Source organism: Manis pentadactyla, chromosome 1 (assembly GCF_030020395.1).
Source record: "Manis pentadactyla isolate mManPen7 chromosome 1, mManPen7.hap1, whole genome shotgun sequence".
Classification (NCBI taxonomy): Eukaryota; Metazoa; Chordata; class Mammalia; order Pholidota; family Manidae; genus Manis; species Manis pentadactyla.
The window spans coordinates 99,622,331-99,641,569 of NC_080019.1; the positions used below are offsets into that span (position 1 = coordinate 99,622,331).

General features: G+C 35.0%; 1 protein-coding gene across 1 annotated transcript in view; it reads left to right on the forward strand.

Annotated features, from left to right (window-relative positions):
- Window positions 1-19,239, forward strand: part of SERPINI1 (serpin family I member 1) — a 65,503-nt gene that overhangs the window by 34,367 nt on the left and 11,897 nt on the right. The window contains exons 2-6 of the mRNA XM_057499817.1: window positions 6,389-6,656; window positions 6,986-7,216; window positions 8,774-8,968; window positions 10,459-10,663; window positions 17,436-17,533. Of these exons, the coding sequence (XP_057355800.1) occupies window positions 6,407-6,656; window positions 6,986-7,216; window positions 8,774-8,968; window positions 10,459-10,663; window positions 17,436-17,533 (979 nt within the window). The 5' untranslated portion in view covers window positions 6,389-6,406. The remainder of the gene's footprint in view (window positions 1-6,388; window positions 6,657-6,985; window positions 7,217-8,773; window positions 8,969-10,458; window positions 10,664-17,435; window positions 17,534-19,239) is intronic.

Genomic DNA, 19,239 nt, shown 5'->3' on the forward strand with positions numbered 1-19,239 from the left:
TATCAAGAAGCTTTTGACAGCTTAGCACCTGAGCAATAGTCCTTCACAAAGTATGCATGGGTCATTCACCTTTCCTCCCTTTGAAAACACTGTAATTTATTTTAAGAGGTCTGGCAAATTCTTCTGCCTTTAATTGTACTGTTTGGCATCCAACAGACAATTATTTTTTATATATCCCAAGGACAAGAGATTTATCTACTTGCACATACTTGTCTACTTACACATGTCTTCTATTCTTGGATTCTTTGTAAAACATTTGGTTGTTGTTTTACAAGGAAATCAATTGGTTCATTTCTGAAAGGATGAATACTTGCCTCATGTACAGTAAATTTATATCCTCCTTTCTGTTCTCTTCTGCAAATGTGGTCCTATTTCTTTTCAGTGTGCCATTATAGGACAGTCCTACTGAGGACAATTCTGCATCCAAGTTTAAGGAAAACCTCACCAAAGTGTGGGAAGCAGCTCCAGTGGAAATGCATGAACTGAGGGAACAAGGACCAGCGAGTAGCTAAGGAACGTGTCCAGGCTATGATGTTTACACCGCAAGTGACAAGTGTCGCAACTTGCTTCTCTGTCTGAGAAATAGCTAGTTTCTTTGGATCTTGATTATAAGATTTATTCCAGTTTAAGAAAAGTTAAAACTGGCAGCAGGGAGGAATACCAGACATGTTACAATTGAGGAAGTTTGCTAAATTACAGATTGCTGAAATACAGATTCTTTCACAAGATAAATAATTCTGTGTGTGTGTGTGTGTGTGTGTGTGTGTGTGACAAATTCTTTGACAAAGTTCCCAGCTTCACTGCCACTGATCTAGGCTAAACCCTTTCTCTTAGTATGTCAAGAAACCAAAGCTTGGAAACTTCAACCTGTTCCAAATTTTCCCAACTGAACTAGTACTAACCGAAGTTAGGGCAAGGGTTTCCAAACACTGTGCCAACCCATGAAAAAAAAAAAGCAGTGAAACCTCATGAATTCATATATTATCGCTTTAAAAACTGTCTTATTTTCATGTTAAAATATTAAAGTTTTATGTAGTTGATGTGTTCCTTTTTTTATGTGACTGTAAGAGGCACTATATTTAAAAAAATTTTTTTTGCCCCAATTCTAATGTAAATTACTTGGTAAAATAAAAACTTAGCAATCCTATATTGGTCCCCTCACTTTAAAATGTTACTAGTCCTTTACATGCAAAAATATGAGAATTAATAGGCCAGAGGGCTTCAGGACAATGTTATTTGCATTAGATATATCTCCTTGGGTATTTCCAATGGCGGGGTTTCTTTTTTTGCTGGGAAAAGAAACTTCTTCAGTCTTTTTCTATTTCTGCAGAGTACCTCCATTTTTTTCTCAACTCACAATTATGAAACAATTTCTCTTTAATTTCAAATAATTGGGTTATGAGAAAAAAGCAACAACTTCCATTTGTGACTAGTCAACTTTCTATAAATAATATTTATTTCTGAGGAAGTTAAAAAACAACTATCTTGTTTATTATGCTAGCTTTTAGTTCTATGATCTCCCCGATACCTGTATTATAAGATATACTTCCCTGACATGTTTAGATGAAGTGTCTTCTAAAGCAGTATACACACATACACATGCCCACAACTGACCCTACCACTCACATTAGGGCAGATGCAAGAGTTAATGCCATTTATTCACAGCTCAGCTGCTTCTGAATTTCCTAGCACAACAACGTTACCCACTGCTATCCTGGTACTGCAGCCCTTTGCTTTTATGTGAAGGCATCTTGATAGCAGCTTTAAAATAATGAATCAAAAAGAAATGCTCCATGTGAGAGTAACTCATTTTAGAATGAGTCGGTTATTATGATTCATGGTGGGGCCCTGGCATTTTGTAACTAACGTTAATACAGTAACATTAGGTAGCACCTTTTGTGATTTTTCAAGGGGGTGTGCTTGTTTGTTAATGCATCCCATGTCCAGCCATTGCTTTATGCCAGCACTGGTGGCAGTGCCACTTTGTCAGGCTGGAAGGACAGTTTCAGACTCAATAAGGAAACACTTTATCAAAGGGAATAAAAAATGGAAATGAGCTCATACCTGTGGACTAAGATTAAATTAGCCTTGAGAATTTAGAAGCAGCAGCTGCTCTTGCTATTACTTCTCAAGAAACATTGTGGGCCTTTACATCTCATGCTATATTAATTCAACAAATGTTTATTTGAAACCTACTATGTGCAATGCATTAGGTGCTAATTCTGGTTATCCTAAGATGCATAAAGATGAATGCACTTCCATGTGTGCTTTGAAAAAGCCTAGGAAAAGAAATGTCGCACATACAGAATTACCTGTAATAGGAGAAAACAATGGTATATGCTATTGGAGAAGCAGAGATAAAATGTGCCAAGATTTCAGAGGAGGGGGAAATTGCTGTTTTAACTGAAGAACCAGGAGGGTATTCATGAAGGAAATGGAAGTGGAACAGAACCTTGAAGAATGGTTAGCCCTTGAACATACAGAACCGGGTTGAAATGGTTCCCGGAAGAGAGCTACACAAGCCAGCAATAGGGGAGGGAAATTGGTGTGTAGGTATTGCCAAAGGGAATCTGGCTAAAATTTCAAGATCCATGAAAGAGAGTAGTGAGTAGGAAGTTACACTGGGTCATAGTGCAGTGGTTTATGTTTAAGACTAAAGATTTTGGGCTTCAGTCTACAGCGCGAGGGAGAGCCTGAGGTTTTACAGATATAGGAATACCTATTCATTACAGTACATCAAGACAATTTATCTGGAAGCTACGCATATGTTGAATTGAAGAGGGCAGTAACCTGGGGTCGGAGATGGGCTAAAAGCCGTTTGGGGAGTCCTTGAGAATGCACTAAGAGGAGGCATAGCCACTGTGGCCACAGTAGTGGCCATGACATGGTGGATAAGTAGGTGTCAGGGATGCAGCATGGACTAAGTGTTGACAGTCCATTGAACATAAGGCAAAAAGAGGTGAACAGGAGTCAAAGACTTTGAAGAAGAAAAAAAAGAGTGGGTCTGATCAAGAAGACAAAGTCATGTTTGAGTCATTGAATTTGAAGTGCTGGCAAGAGTCAAAGACTAGAGACCCCAGGAAAAATTTTCAATGCACATTAGAAATTAAGATAAAAATGAAGCCAGAGCTGAAATTTTACTTACTTGGAATAATATAAATGGGGTAATAGTTTATGCATCTTTTGTTTTGAAGGAAGTTCAGCAGAGAAGAGCATGACACAGGAATAGATACATGGAGAACACCTGCACTGAGAAGATAGAAGGGGGAAGGAAGTCTTCCCCTCTCTGAAAAATCCCCTCAGAGGGAGTAGCAGGGGCAGCAGAGGTGAAGAGGCCAGGGCCAGGGGTGGGGGAGGTGTGATCAGAAAGGTGGACCAGTCTAGCAGAGGTCATTTGCTTGCACACTGGAAATCTTATCTTCAAAAGGAGGAAAGATCACTTAACTGTGGATAAAATGTGTATTCCAGAGCAGAGTTCTTTATGTCTGTACTAAAAAGTTTCCTGACATAACTTGCTCCCACCATTCAGAGCTATACTGCTTCTAATTTCCTAACAGAAAATTTAAATCTTGCCCTGGAGAGAGCCCTCTCACAAACATGGGTGTTCTTTCCAGGAGACCTCTAGAAGCCTGAATGCACTAGCAGTGAAGGAATCTCTTTCCCCCAGTAAGGGGACACCTCAGAGCTGTAGGTCCATTAAATGCTGCTGCTTTCTGCATCTGAACCATCTGCTCTAGGCCAGGAGTTCCTAACTTAACAACAGTCAATATCCTGGCCAGTGAATGCAATGTTTTGTTATCCATGTGAGTACATTTTCTGAAGAGATGAATGTCCCTACTCCTGGTTTTTGAAAGACTCTTTTCTTAAAAGATAAGAACCACTGTAATAGGTCATACACTCTTGCACAATGAGATCCTTGAGGACAAGAGTCTGTCCTTATAAATTTTTATATCTCCATGGTACCTCTATCAGTCTTGGCTGAATGAATGGCTAATAGTGCTACACTAGATGGACCAACAGGAGTGATACAATACTCATTTTGGCTCTAGAGCTTTTTGCTTGACTTAGCAAATATACATGCTTCAAACATGCACACTATCTCATTTATTTCTTTAAATTGTTGTGCAGAATAAATTGGTATCTTCATTTCACAAATGAGGAAGCAAAGACTGAGAGAATGCATGTGACTTGCCAAAGGTCATACATCATACATTAGCTTATTAATATATCATGGTAGGTTCATTTGTAAAAAAAAAAAAATGCCTACAAACATGACAGACTTAGCCTTGTTTTCTGGAATGCTTATTCATTGGCAATAGGTTGGTTTTGTTTTATATGAATGCAATCTTCTCATTAGCCTAAAATTTGATTCTCATGTTAAGTGCAGCAGTTTCCATATAGATGTTAATGAATGACAGATGCTACTATCTTAGAGTGACCTTAATTTCTCGGTCTCATACGATATAACATTAAATGAGAGTAATAAAGGCCACATTTGGGTCTTGTAGGGTAGAAGTTAAGATGGCATGTCAGACAGTAGAATAGTGTCATAATTAAGATCATGGGTTTTTGAATCTCTTGGATTTCAGAGTTCTACCAAATAGTATTACATCTTAAGTATTTAACACCAGATATGTCTTGAGTTCTCTTTGAACTTAGAAGGGCACTTGCTAAATTTCCATCTGAATATATGTAGAGAGAAATCTCATTTATTCTACTTCCACCTTTTCTTGGAGGTTTCTGGAGTGCAGAAGGAACAGAGGATGCCCCAGCAGCCTCCCATCGACAGCTGACACTGGTAGTCTAGCCGGGCATCTGTGCTCTGTGCACCTGGTTTTTGCCCAGCTCTGCACGTGACACAGACGCTATTCTGCAGCAATGCACTTGATGTCCCACCAGCAGCCATCATTTGCCTCTTCACCATGTGTTGTGAGAGTCCATGTTTACATACTGACAACCTTCCCTTCCTAAGCCAGTGAGAATTATTTAAACCATAATACAGAAGAGGGATATAGGGTGGGAAACTTGGAACTTCTCAGAAAAAAAATGTTACCTAAAACTGAACCTTAAAGTGTGAAGGACTTACAAAGTAACCAGGCAGTTTTCTGAAATCAGAATTAGAAATATTACAGGACTGATTAGGACCTTCTGACTCAAAAGCCCGTTGGAAACACACAGTTGTTGAGTGTGTATGCACTCTCTTAACCGAGTGATGGGGACTGTTAATGCTCCACACTAATTAAAATACAATATTCCAAATGAGTTTGCACAACATCATTTTACATGTTGTTTTAATGATGATTTTTAAAAAATGATCAAGAACAAGTGAGCTACTTAATTGTGTAAGGAGGCAGTTTAGCTTTCAGATTCCTGCAGCGGCAAAGTGCAAATACAGGGAAAGAGGGACTCATGTCCCGGTGTGTGGCAGTCAGTGTGTGCCCTCTGTGGGGAGACAGGGCTTCTGGGATACTGCAGTGCTGAGACGCAGGATATTACTCCGAGTTATCTGGGCACTGGCACAGTTTTCTCTTACTGAGAGAAAGCGGTTTAAGAACCAAATAAGCCTGATGCTTGGAAATAATCATTTAAACGGAAACACCAGTGTGTTGGTATAAGATGAAATGGTAGTAAGCCTGAGTTTAAAGAACAGTGTTGTAGGAATCTCCTCCCTGTCCAGAGATTGTCACTGGTAGCCCCATAGGGAAGCAATGTATAAGAAAAAACCACACAAGGACGTGATGAATCTGCTGCTTCTCTGAGTTACCACTTCCTGTGAGTTCTACAACCTGGGCTCAATAAACTAGGGTTCATGGTAGGTATGTGTCTGATCTCTTCCCACCCATGGGTAATCCAGCTGTATTGTGTGTTAATTTTATAAATTGTAGTAAATGGGTAAAGCAGCATTTTCAAATGTCTAACTTCACTAGTTCATCTTAAACCATGTAAATATCTTCTGGTTTTCATTGTAATTGTCCTGGCCCTGCACAGTTTAATGTAAGCTGGAATAAATTGTTTCAAAATCATGACCAAAATAATACGGTGAGGTTATGAAAAACAGATAAATTAGCCTTACCAAACATGACCTATAATTACTTGTATATGGAGCTATACATATTCTTAACCCCATAGAGGTGGGACTGGAGCTATCTTATTCCTGGGAGTATCCTCAGAACTTAGCAATGTTGTTTCTTCACTAGACTATTAATCAACTTTTTAAAATAGAATCTTCTAACATGTCCCTTAGTGGGGCTTTAATTACAGAGATATTAACACTGTTTAAAAACATTTGGTTTGCTCCAAAACTTTGCCAAAAAATAATTCTTATTTTTTATTTCACCTTTCATTCCGTTTCTCTTTGATAGTTAATATGAAAATTATAATTTTCCAGGCTTGAAACTATTCCAACATGGCTTTCCTTGGACTCTTCTCTTTGCTGGTTCTGCAAAATTTGGTTTTAGGGGCCACTTACCCTGATGAAACCATTGCTGAGTTGTCAGTGAATATGTATAATCATCTTCGAGCCACTGGAGAAGATGAAAATATTCTTTTCTCCCCACTGAGTGTCACCCTTGCAATGGGAATGATGGACCTTGCAGCCCAAGGGTCTACCCTGAAAGAAATCCGTCATTTGATGGGATATGACAGCCTGAAAAATGGTAAGTGTGCTGAGGTTGGATTTCTCAAGATGGTTTGACTTTTAACTTTCAACTCAGTTTTTTGTGCCAGAGGCAGCAGTACTATGCAGGATAAGTGATCTCATGGTGATGGGATGACTAGGAGAAACATTAGAAACATAAGGCAGGTGTTCATTACTGGCTGAGTAGATCTAAGAAAACTATATATTATTATTATTACTTAAATAAACATTGCTGTGCAATGGGTCCTCTTCTACTAATTTCCCTTGCTGTGTTTTACTGCTCCTCCACTCTCCTTGATCTTTCACTGTGTTTGTTTCACCAATAAACATATCCTTTGTCATTTGCAGGTGAAGAATTTTCCTTTTTGAAAGATTTTTCTAACATGGTAACTGCTGAAGAGAGCCAGTATGTGATGAAAATTGCCAATTCCCTCTTTGTGCAAAATGGATTTCACGTCAATGATGAGTTTTTGAAAATGATGAAAAAATATTTTAATGCAGAAGTAAATCATGTGGACTTCAGTCAAAATATAGCTGTGGCCAACCATATCAATAAGTGGGTGGAGAATAACACAAATAGTATGTCATTTGGTTCCTTTCTTTCTCTAATAGCTTAGTTTTAACTCTCTTCTAATTCTGAAATTATTTGTCCCTGGTTCCTTGTGCATTTTTTTCATGTTTGATAGCTTTTAGTTGGATATCTAGTAATTATATTTTATAGATTACAGTCTTTAGAAACATTCTTTATGAATAAACATTTGAGAAAGAAGTTAAATCTTCTGGAATGTATAGATTTCTGGCACTGTTAAATTAATCTGAAATCTGTGCTCTCCGATTGATGAATTTCCTCTGCATAGTAACCTTAAACTATTGTATGAAATTTTGCTAGTTAGATACTAGTTAAAATGGCAGTTGATCACTTTCTTAACAATATGATTAAAGTAGAATAAAGGAGAGTTAAAAATCAGTTTAAGGAAGTTTGCTGGTTTTAAAAACACAGAATTTGATTGGAAGTAAATAAAAATTATATAGGATTTTCTTTACAAAGAGCAGCCCATTTTAAGCCCAAATAATTGGAGAATTAGAAAGAAATGTATTTATTTCATATTTTATTTCTAATTCATATTTTTAAATATATGAAAGCTTTCCAAAAGTTTCATGTGTTTCCATTTCATTTCCCAATTTTATCATCAAATAATTGAAATTAGCATCTAAAAAAATGAGACCAAATTGAGATTACTATGGCTGTTCATTAAATTAATTCGTATCGTCAAAACTCCCAAAGTGATGTTTATCTAATAAATTTTATGTTGGAAAGGCAACAAAAAAATCCTGACCATATTCCCTATATCTTGTAATCCTTCAAATGACACAGCAATCTTCTTAAGCACCCACAGAATTGCTATGATTAGTAAAATGAGAGAATACAGAGCAAATTTTGATCCTATCTTTTTCAACTGTAAGATTGAAATGTAGGGTGAAAGAAACCTTTGTGGGGTTTTTTTTGACATTCAAAGAATAAGTCAAGAATAAGAATCTACCTGCAATAGATTGAATTATTAAAAGCTCTTCATTTCTAAACTCTTTTAAAAACTTTTAGTAATCAACAAAGACACAATGGCTTTCAAAACAAACTTGGAAAGGAACGTTGCAAATTAAAGAGATAGGGATCATGAGTTAAATTGGCTTTCATTCATTTGTTTCACCTAGTCAAAAACAGTTATATTTGGTAGAAAGCCTATTTTAATCATGTGCATTGTTCAAGAATAAACTTAGAAATGTTTACTGAGTGCTTGCTCTATGTTTAGAGTTTTTCATATATCATTGCAACTAGAAAGTGGTGAAGCCTGAGATTTTGTTGTGTGTGGTTCTGTAGTTTGTGCAAGTGTCAAGATACTATTAGTGTTATTCTAGGTGGTGTGAATGTTTAGATGCCCCTAATCTGTGACTGCATGTGTGTGTATTTGTAACATTTTTCCTTTGAAAGTAAGATATGTTTAATTTTTTATTGTATATTAGTAATGGTAGACAGCTCTTCAGGATCACTCTATCAAATGATAGCTTGATAACCTTTTGGTCCCCTTCATCTTCCAATTTAATATGAATTTTCATCCATTCATTTTTTTATCTGACTAGATCTGTTGAAAGATTTGGTATCCCCAAGGGATTTTGACACTGTCACTCACCTGGCCCTCATCAATGCTGTCTATTTCAAGGGAAACTGGAAGTCACAATTTAGACCTGAAAATACTAGAACCTTTTCCTTTACTAAAGATGATGAAAGTGAAGTTCAAATTCCAATGATGTATCAACAAGGAGAATTTTATTATGGTAAGACATTTTGACTTTTATTTTTCTCTTCTTGCAGTATATCAACAAATTTACAAGAAAGAGCATGAAATATTCATTACCCAAATTCCTTGTCAATCTGGTTTGGGCTAAAATTCAATTTCCTTGGCTCTATTTTCAAAGGCATCTAATTAGATCCTGAGTGAATATGACATGCATCAACAGTTTTTTGTTTCTTTAATTTATAAAGCTGAGCGTACCTGCAGAGTGGCTTTATTCATGTGAACATACATGCCCTGGTATAAGAATGTTCTGAGTTACTCCAGAAGGTTGTTGAATTTAGGGTGGTTTTCAGTGAACTGTATGTTCCACCCAGCTCTTAATATGGACTCCTCACCACTTTTTGAACTACAAGCATTCCCTTAAAATTTTGCTTTCAGACTTATGTATGTATGGTCAGACATAATTATTCATTCATAGTTTCATTTATTGAAAGGCTATGATTTGTCAATATATTTGTCTCAAATAATGTGTTCTTTGTCAATAATATTGTCTCAGTATCTTTGGCATTCTTTTCAAAGTGTTTAATTGGACTTTTCAGAAGTTTATGTTGTTAATCCTTCCTACACACTATGCTGAACTGTAATAATTTGTTCTCAATGGGAGATTTTTAATCGTAGGCAAAATACATGTTAGAACTAGTAGTTATTCTATTTGAAAATACATTGTGAAATTCACATATGTAATCAAGTTAACAGTGAAAATAATAAAGGAATATACCCACTTATTTGAAAGCCACAGTGTTTAATGTGATGTCTAAAGGACCAAGATCAGTTACAGGAAAATAGTCATTAACAAAAGTATTACATTTTTTTTTAATGGAGGAAATTTAAAAGTAGTTGCTAGACCATTTGTTTTAAAGACTTTTTAATTTTTTTATGAAAGCCTAGTCAATTTAGGCTCATTGAATACAAAGCCAATTACCTAATTTACCCAATTACTTAATTTGGAGGTCTTAATCACCACAAATATACTAGCTAACACTTGCAGAGTGCAATAGGCTTCATTTTGTCTGTTCTACCTTGGCTTCAACACTTTTAACAGTGTTAAAATGGAGCACCAGGCATTATGCAGTCAATTTTTATTTTCTTAGAAATCAGGTAGATATTGGTAAATGTGATTTACATCCATCTTGGATCCAGGGTTTTGTTTTTCTAACTGGGACTTTTCATTGTCTCTAATGATACCCTTTAAATATATATTCCTTTGCAGTATCTCACTTAAAAACAAAAAGTAAGTTTAGGGAACATATTATATAATCAGTGTGAAATAATTCTGGGATTCCAAAGTAAATTCTTCAGGGTTGATGACTCATTTGAATTTCAGGGCCTTTTTAAAAATAAACCCTCTTTTTTCTCAGATGCCTGAATTTCTTGGATTCTGTACCCTATTTTGGAAGAAAGTTATAACAATTGAATTCTTTTATTTGGGCTTTGATATGGGCCTTTTATCACCTTTCTCTTCTTTTTTAGGGGAATTTAGTGATGGCTCCAATGAAGCTGGTGGTATCTACCAAGTCCTAGAAATCCCATATGAGGGAGATGAGATAAGCATGATGCTGATTTTGTCCAGACAGGAAGTTCCACTGGCCGCTCTGGAGCCTCTGGTCAAAGCACAGCTGATTGAAGAATGGGCAAACTCCGTGAAGAAGCAAAAAGTGGAAGTGTACCTGCCCAGGTGAGAGTTTCCTGTGTGACTCCCCCCAAGAGCATGGAGGGAGGGATTTCTGGGAAAGTTCTGACCCCGAAAATCTCTTGCCATTGCTTTTGAACTTTAATTAAGTCTTGTGCTTCTCTTCTCTCCCTTCTCCGGCCTCTCCCACTCTTCCCCCTCTTCCTGCCCCTACCCCCTCCTTCCTATTCTTCTTCTCCTCCTCCCGTTTCCCCTCTTCCTCCTCCTCCTCCTCCTCCTCCTTCTTTTTCTCCTCCTGATGCTTCTTCTCCTTCTTTTTTTAAAGTATTCTTTCATACTCATGTGGTTCTGACTTAATGTAAGGCTCACTTACTGCTTTACTCGCTATTTACCGAGACCTAGTTTCAGATATGAGTCAATAGTCTAAGCCTTATTTTAAAAGATTCTTCAATAGATCATCTCCAAATATCATTTGCAATGGCAATCTCCTGCACTTCATTAATATTTAAAGTTGAGTATAGCTGGAGGGAAAATAATCTCTGACGTTGTTGGAAGAAGTGCAAGCAAGTCCTTGTGCTAGGGGCCGAGACACAATCATAACTAGGCAAGAATAAGCTCAGAATTCTCCCTGTGGCTGAAAGAGGAAAAGCCATGCAGGGTCTTGATGTTCTGACTACCATCTACTTCCTCACCCCTACCTCTGACTACTCACCACATCAAACATTTTGCATCATATTACTGTCCATGTGCTTATAATTATGGGAAAGACGTAAGGCTCTTTCATGCCCCTGGGTCTCAATATATATATTTTTGCATTGGCTTAAAATGCCCTCCTCACATTTCTTTGCCAGATATTGTCTACTTAGCCTTCAGGGTACAGCACCTAGTTCTTCTAGGAAGCCTTCCAGAAACCGTCTGATGGAGCAGGTGACCTCACTTTCGCCTGTGTATGTACCTTCCTGTTGTGACAGTACGTTAATGTTACCGCCCCACAACGCAAATACCTTTTTAGAGGTTTTGCTTTCCTTCTGTATGTTCTCCTGGGATAGAATCAGTTCTGTCCTCCAAGATACACTAAGTATAAAATCAAACACAGAATATATTTATTCTGCCCTTAAATACCTTAAAATCTAGTCAGGGAGCTAGACCAGTAAACACAGACAAGTTTATAAACATAATGTGTACATTCTAGGCTAGAAAACAAGATACAAATAAAGAACCAAAAGACACATATGTGTGTGTGTGTAGTAATAGTAGTAGAAAAATTATAAGAAAATTATACAAATAATTAATAGGATTCTTGAAAAATGATAAATAAAACACTACTATTAAAGCTAAATTCCTAAAAACTAACTTATTTATATTTATTCTAATATTTGGTATTGTCCTTTAAAAGTTACATCTTGCATAAATGCTCATTTATTCCAAAAAAGTTAGCTGATGTTTGCTTATATTAATGAAGGGGATTGGGAACTGTAGACTTTTTTGGCTAGAAATATATATATATACACATTATGTTAATGTTATGTATTCATAATATATAACCATATATAATATGTAGCTATATATATCTTAGTTTACATATAAAAACTAAGGTAATCATAACCCAAATGGTTTAGTTATTTTCTTTTTGGCTAAGATACTTAGCTTACATAACTTTCCATGATAATACATTTATGTAGAAAGTTTCCACTATAAATCTAATCTCAAGGAGAGTTAGCTAATGTATATCTAATAAAGCCAAGGTTTTTTCTATATTATAATTGTCATTTACACACTTAAGAAGTGTATAGTATACTTACATGGAGTATATAAACAATGTGTCTTAACTCTAAAAGAAAATATTGCTTTTAAACATTAATAATTAAATTTAACATAATTGAGATTTAAATTTATTTGGTGACCCTTTATCATTACTTTTGTATTTTACCTTGCATTTTATAAAGAATTTCTTTTGCTATGAAAAATTCAGGAAGTATTAATGCTTCCCTCATTAAATTCCATGGATTAAGTGCAACATCCCCAAATGCTTCAGTTCTGCAGGGATGCAAAGTTTCTTAGAATTATTTTAACATAATTCCAAATAAATGCTTAATAAGTATCATATATTCTAATTCAACCATATTCACTAGAAAATATGGCCTCCAGATCCTGTCCACTGAGAAATTGAATGTGGCAGCAGAAGGAAATTAAATTTTCATTTTCTAAGAGATACTCTTCAATTATGAATAGTTTAGCTTGCTTGTTTATATTAATGCCTGTTTCTAAACTAAGCTCAGTTAATTACTATGCATTCATTTCTCTAGGAGTTCTATGAACTCTCCCTCTGCATGGCTAATGCATAGAGAGGGAGGCTAAATAGCTAGGTAAGCTAAATTTGGTTTCCCTTTTTAAGAGATTGATTGTTTCCAAATACTTATGTGTCAGTAATGATCAATGGGAAACTATCCACCCTCTCCATTTTATGGCATTAAGATCCATGAAATGTTCAATAGGTGTAATGATTTATGTGACCCATCTTGCAAAGGTAAAATTTTCAAATAGCTGTGTCGTAGGTTCACTCAAGTGTTCATCTTAGATGGTTTGTGTAGTTCTATTTATTTGAAGACAGCACTCTCAAAATTTAACTTTGCATTTCTGTAATTTGACCATATTTTTGTCCTGCTTGACAGGTACTTTTACTTTCTATTATACTAGATTTTACACAGATAGCTTTTAAATGTTTTCCTTAAGAGGTATAGGGTATTGGGGGTTGGGAAGGGACAATTACTTTTGTATTTTTCCCATGAGCAATAAACATTGTAGGAATCATAAGCTAAATTGAAGTTTTATTTTTATCCAAAATATAAGAATCTATTCAGAAGAAAGTACCGTTGCTATACCTATGTGATATCATCAAATCCAATAAAAACCACAAGGTTTATGCACAGTCAGTCATTCTTCTCTAAGACTTAAATGAGATTGCCAGATATTCTTCCAGCACAAAATAGTTTGGCATATATATAGATATATATAAAATATCTAAAAAACACTTTAGAATAATGCCTGGTACAGAGTAAGCATCATATAATTATTACCTATTATCACTATGATTGTTTATTTTTCAGTGGACATTTTCGGCCCTAGTATTTATCTTGTGTTAATCTATGGGTAGCTGTATATATACTTTTCTCTAAGTAGGATTTTTTCAAAACCAGTTCTAATAAACACTTTCCTCTTCATTTTGTAAGATATAAGAAGATTCTTATAATATCAAAATCAAGCATCTTAATACTTGGAATGCAGATGTACGTGGCTGTAGTATCTTCCCACTCTTGACTTTAGTAGCCTCAAATTTGTCATTTGGGATCAGAGTGTTAGAAATCAAAGGAATGTAAAGTGGTTCTCTATTTTATAATCAGAAACCATTCTACTATTTTGAAATGACTGTCTACAAATAAAGCATTTCAGTTTCATGTTTGTAAAAGAAAAACAATACATAAACTATCTGATTTTGTTCTTTAACATGAGTGCTTTTTATTAGGGCTGTCTACAAAGGGTTTGATTGGTTTCTTAATCATTTATAAATTGTAGACATCTCCTTATATGTAATATATATTTCTTCTTCTCTAACCCTTGCTCCACACATCTATTCAGTCTCCAGTGCTTCTGCCCTCTCCATACCTCTTCACCTTACTCAGAAAGTTGCAAATGTAGGATCACATTGCATTTTTTTATTAAAATAGGCATGCCTTTTGGCTTCAGAAAAGGAGTTTTGTGGATTTTTAATTGTCTGTTTATTTTTTATTGAAGTTTTTTGATAAACAATCTTATATTGGTTTCAAGTAAACAACACAGTGGTTCAACAGTTACCCATATTATTAAGTCTTCACCCCCACTAGTGTGCTTGCTATCTGTCAACAAAGAAAGATGTTACACAATCATTGACTATATTCTCTATGCTGTACTACTATCCCTGTGACCCACTTACATCATGATTAAGAACTTTTATGCCCTTTTATCCCCAAAGTCTCCCCACCCACCCCAATCCCTTCCCCACAGTAACCACTAGTCACTTCTCTGTCTATGAGTCTACTGCTATTTTGTGGATTTTTATTTTTAAATTCAGTGGGTGAAATGTAAATCTGTCTCTCTCTATATATATTTTTTGCTTGTTCATCTTTAAATAAAACACTATTGGAATTATAGTGGTTAGTGGTGAGGCACTTTGCAGTCAGAAAAACCTTAATTCATTTCCTCATTATACCACATATTAGCTGTGTGATTAGGGCAAGCTGCTTAGATTTTTTGAATTCAGTTTGTTCTTCTGTGGAATAGAGATAATACTACCTATCTCAGAGAATTGTTTGAGATTATCATAACAATGATTAAATGAGAAACTAGTATGCATAAAAGTATTTGCATAGTGCCTGTCACAGTAAGCCTTCCATATATGAGATGTGATAATGATTATTTATATTAATAGTAGTCTATAAGAAGAAAACACAGTAAGTAGGTAATAGCTATTTTTCAATAGTTTGGTAAGAAAAAAAGATGAGGAATGGGTAAGTAGAAATTGTTAACATGCTGTCTTCAACTTGGAATACTCTCACAGACACCTAGATTTTATTTCACTTCAACATATGTGTTTTGCCCTATGTCAGATACTGCAAATATTAAAATAAAAAAGATAGTATCTCTAATTTATCATTAAAGTAGAAAGGAGTAATACAGTTATCTAATCAAATTCCTCCACTACTAAAATGCAAATATATAACACCTTGACATCCCTAATAATGTGAATATTATACATAACTGCAATATATTAAGTACACTAACAGTATTTGCCATTTGCTGCATGCCTCCTACATGCCAGCACCATCCTAAGACTTTTAGAAACGTTATTTAATTCCCTTAACAGTATTATGAAGTAGATATTATTACTGCCATTTTCCACATGCCAAAACTGAGTCTCAAAAATTAATGAACTTGTCCAAATTTAATCTGGTGAGATCACCATCCTCACATGAACAGCCAGTCTCAGAAGTATGGAACAAACCAAGTTGCTTTTAGGAAATAAAAAGAATCCTCTACTGGTTACCTTCCTTCACTCCCTATTTTGGCTGGATGAGGATATACGTTATGTTAGGTGGGTCCATGTTCCTGCTCTGCCACTTACTGGCTCTCTGACCTTGGTCAAGTTATCTTTCTGCCACTCAGTTTCTTCTTCTATTAACAGAAGATAATAATAATACCTTCTTCAAAGGGCTATAGCGATATTTAAATTATTCTGTTTTTATACTCTTGGAACAGTTCCTGATATACAGTAAGCTCCATATAAGTGATCAAAACATTAATAATAAAGTACACACACAAAACACCATCAAGACATCAAATGTATTCTGGGACATTCTGTATTTTCCTACTCAGCTCCTTTATTTCACCATCAATGTTTGCTTGTAGAAAACAAAATAAACAATGTTGAGTCCAAGTTAAAGTATAAGTTAAAGTTCAGTACTTAGTTTCATATGTTCGCTACATATTTACTGCTTATATACTTACTATATATTTTCCGTAAACATGGGCCTACTAAAACTATTTTCCCCAATCATTCCTCCTGGTGCTGAGTCTTGTTTACAGCAATCATTCCCTTGTCACCAGACATCAGAAATGATGCTATGTGATGTTTAGTGACTATCATAGACTTAGATCTTTTAAGGACACAGCCCATTGCCTAAAAACTTGTATTTATGATCTGTGCTGATAGGGAGGCAACATCTTAGAAGAAAAGAAACATTCAGTTCTAACCAGTTGTTTTCACTTTTTATAAAAAGGCAATAAAAACCTATACTTTTAAAAATGCATTTGTTTGTTAATGCAGCCACATTTGTTCCATATCATTCACTAGAAATATGTGTGACATGATTCATTTGTATGGGAGAAATTCTATAATAGGATCAATCTGGCTTTCTGTGGAAACCTTTTTTTAAAAAAAATATTCTGTTTATGGTCACTGTACTTATTTTCATTTAAGTTTTTAAATAATGTTTCATTTCTTAGAAAAGTGATGGAAATTTGTATGTAATAATTCATAAAGTCCATTAGAACAAAAAATGTTACCCTTTGTTTAAAATAATCTCTCTTGTAATTGTGAGGATTATATTTGTAATCCATTGATTAACAGTTTTTCTGTAATGCTAGCATAACAGGTTTATGTCCCAGAGGTGAATGTAACGATGATAATATGTTACATTCACCTCTGGGACATAAACCTGTATTTTTAACATAATAGCTTTTATGTTTCCTTCTCTGAGGGTATGCAGGTGAAATGCTGGATTGCACAGCAAAACTTGGCTCTTATGTAATCCCTTCCATAAGGTGGACGTTGAGCAGGATACTAAGAAGAGAATGGTAAATGTATGATGAGTCATTACCAGCTTAAAAAATCAAATATATTCCTTACTAGGTTGAAGCTATTCATTTGCAAGTTTTACATATATTATGGTGAGAATTCTTGATCTCAAAATTCATTTATTCTACAGTATATTATAGTTTTGTGTCCATATAATGTGTTTTTCTTACTTAATAATTTAACACTATTCTCTTTGCTGTCCCCTCTTTTTACAAGCACAATCAAATACTACTTGCAGTCAAAGCCAGTTTTTGAAAATTTGCCCTTAAAATCAACATATCTAAAAAAAAAATGAGAAAAACTAATGAAAGAGAAAATAAAATCAACATATCTAACATTTTTTTATTATTCCAGGTAACAAGGTGCTGTAACTAAATATTTTTAAAGTGCTGTAACTAAATACCTTTTCCCCTGTGCATTCTCCAGGTTCACTGTGGAACAAGAAATTGATTTGAAAGATGTTTTGAAGGCTCTTGGAATAACTGAAGTTTTCATCAAAAATGCAAATTTGACAACCTTGTCTGGTAGGAAATAAACATCAATTTTTAAAAGAAATGTCTTTCCAAATTGCTTTTTAAAATGATGACATTGAATCCTCTATTTGTGATGGGGTCCTGAGAAACATATAGGTATTACTTGCTGGATAAATATAACAAATATGTTTAACTTCTACAAGCAAAACTATGAATACAGTCTTACCATTAAGTTTATTTTATTCTAGCTAATGCCTTATCTCTAATTGTAGATTATACTCTCCAGAAGACCTGTCTTCTACATCTTTAAATTCCCTATCGCATTTGCCACAATACTTTGTAGAGTAGATCATCAATAAATGTACTGATTTAATAGTTATATAAAGAAATCATATAGGAATGTCATAATAATTTATATAGGAAAGAAAGAAGGAAGCAAGCACAAATGAGTACCTCTGTGAGAACTAGATACTCTCTAAAACAACACCTGGTGAGATGATGTAAATGTTATCCTAAATCTTCAATAAAAAACAGTGGTTTTGAAGAATTAGCTTTAAAATATGCCTGCCACATTGGGCATTGAGTAATTTATTTTAAATATCCTAAGGGGAAAAAAATCCAATTGAATTCTTTGATTCAGATGCCCTAATTTGTTCAGGGTAAAAAATCATAACATATTAATAACATTAAAGTACTTAAAACATGTAAAATGCTTTCAGAAATATTTTTAAGCAGTTACCCCTAAGACATTTACCATTAAATAAGGTACCTGGGAGTTTGAGACTTAATTAGCTTAAATAATGGTTATTTCCTATCATTTCTATAGGCTAAGGAAAATAATACAATGTGTTTTCTAATGAGAAAAAGACATATATATATCTATGTGTAGGGTGGTGTTAGATTCTGAGTGGCTAATGACTCCACTATGGCCACATCTATGTATATATATCTATGTCAAGATAAAAGAAACTCAACATAAGTCTTCTTTATACGCAGTTTATTGAACACAGTTCTCCCACTAGAGATTGCTGAGGTGATAGAAGATTCCTTCTCAGTTCATGTGTTATAGGAGAGAATCTAGACTTCCCTTCCTGTTACAGTATATTAAAAAAATCAAGCTGACCAAAAAATAGCTTCTAAGCCTGTAGTGTGAGGGCCTGGATTAGAATCAGGGAAATGGATGTCTCCACCTCTGAAATTGCATATAGGTGTGTGTGTGTGTGTATGTGTGTGTTTTCGAGAGAGAGAGAGAGACAGGGTGGAGATACTCTCATAGCTTTCGAGAAATTCTCAAGGAGTCTACAATGAAAAGAGGCCTTGCCCTCCCAGATTGAAGATTGGGCAGATTGTTTTCTAAGCAGCACTTAGCTTCTAGCAATGAGCTGATACTGATGTATTAAATACCACATCTACCCCTTATTTAGAGGGTTTACATTTCAAAATACCAATAAAGCTGTTTTTGAATGTCTGCTATCTAAATGTTAGTGTCCACACAAGAGAAAGGAATTTTCTCTGAGTAAAGGTTTCCATGGCTCACACCCAATATCCTGGGGTTGTGAATTCTTCAGTGGGATTGTCAGGAGGGTGGGACTGGTGGAGATTCAAACAGTAACAGGTTCCTTTGTACTTGAGTCAGAAATGTATTCATGTCTCAAGCATAGTATAATTTAAAGTTCTTATGCCCCCTCTAAGGGGTTGAGAGAATCTGTCTACCATACTGGCCAAATTTCAAATGGATAATTACATTCTGCTTTCTT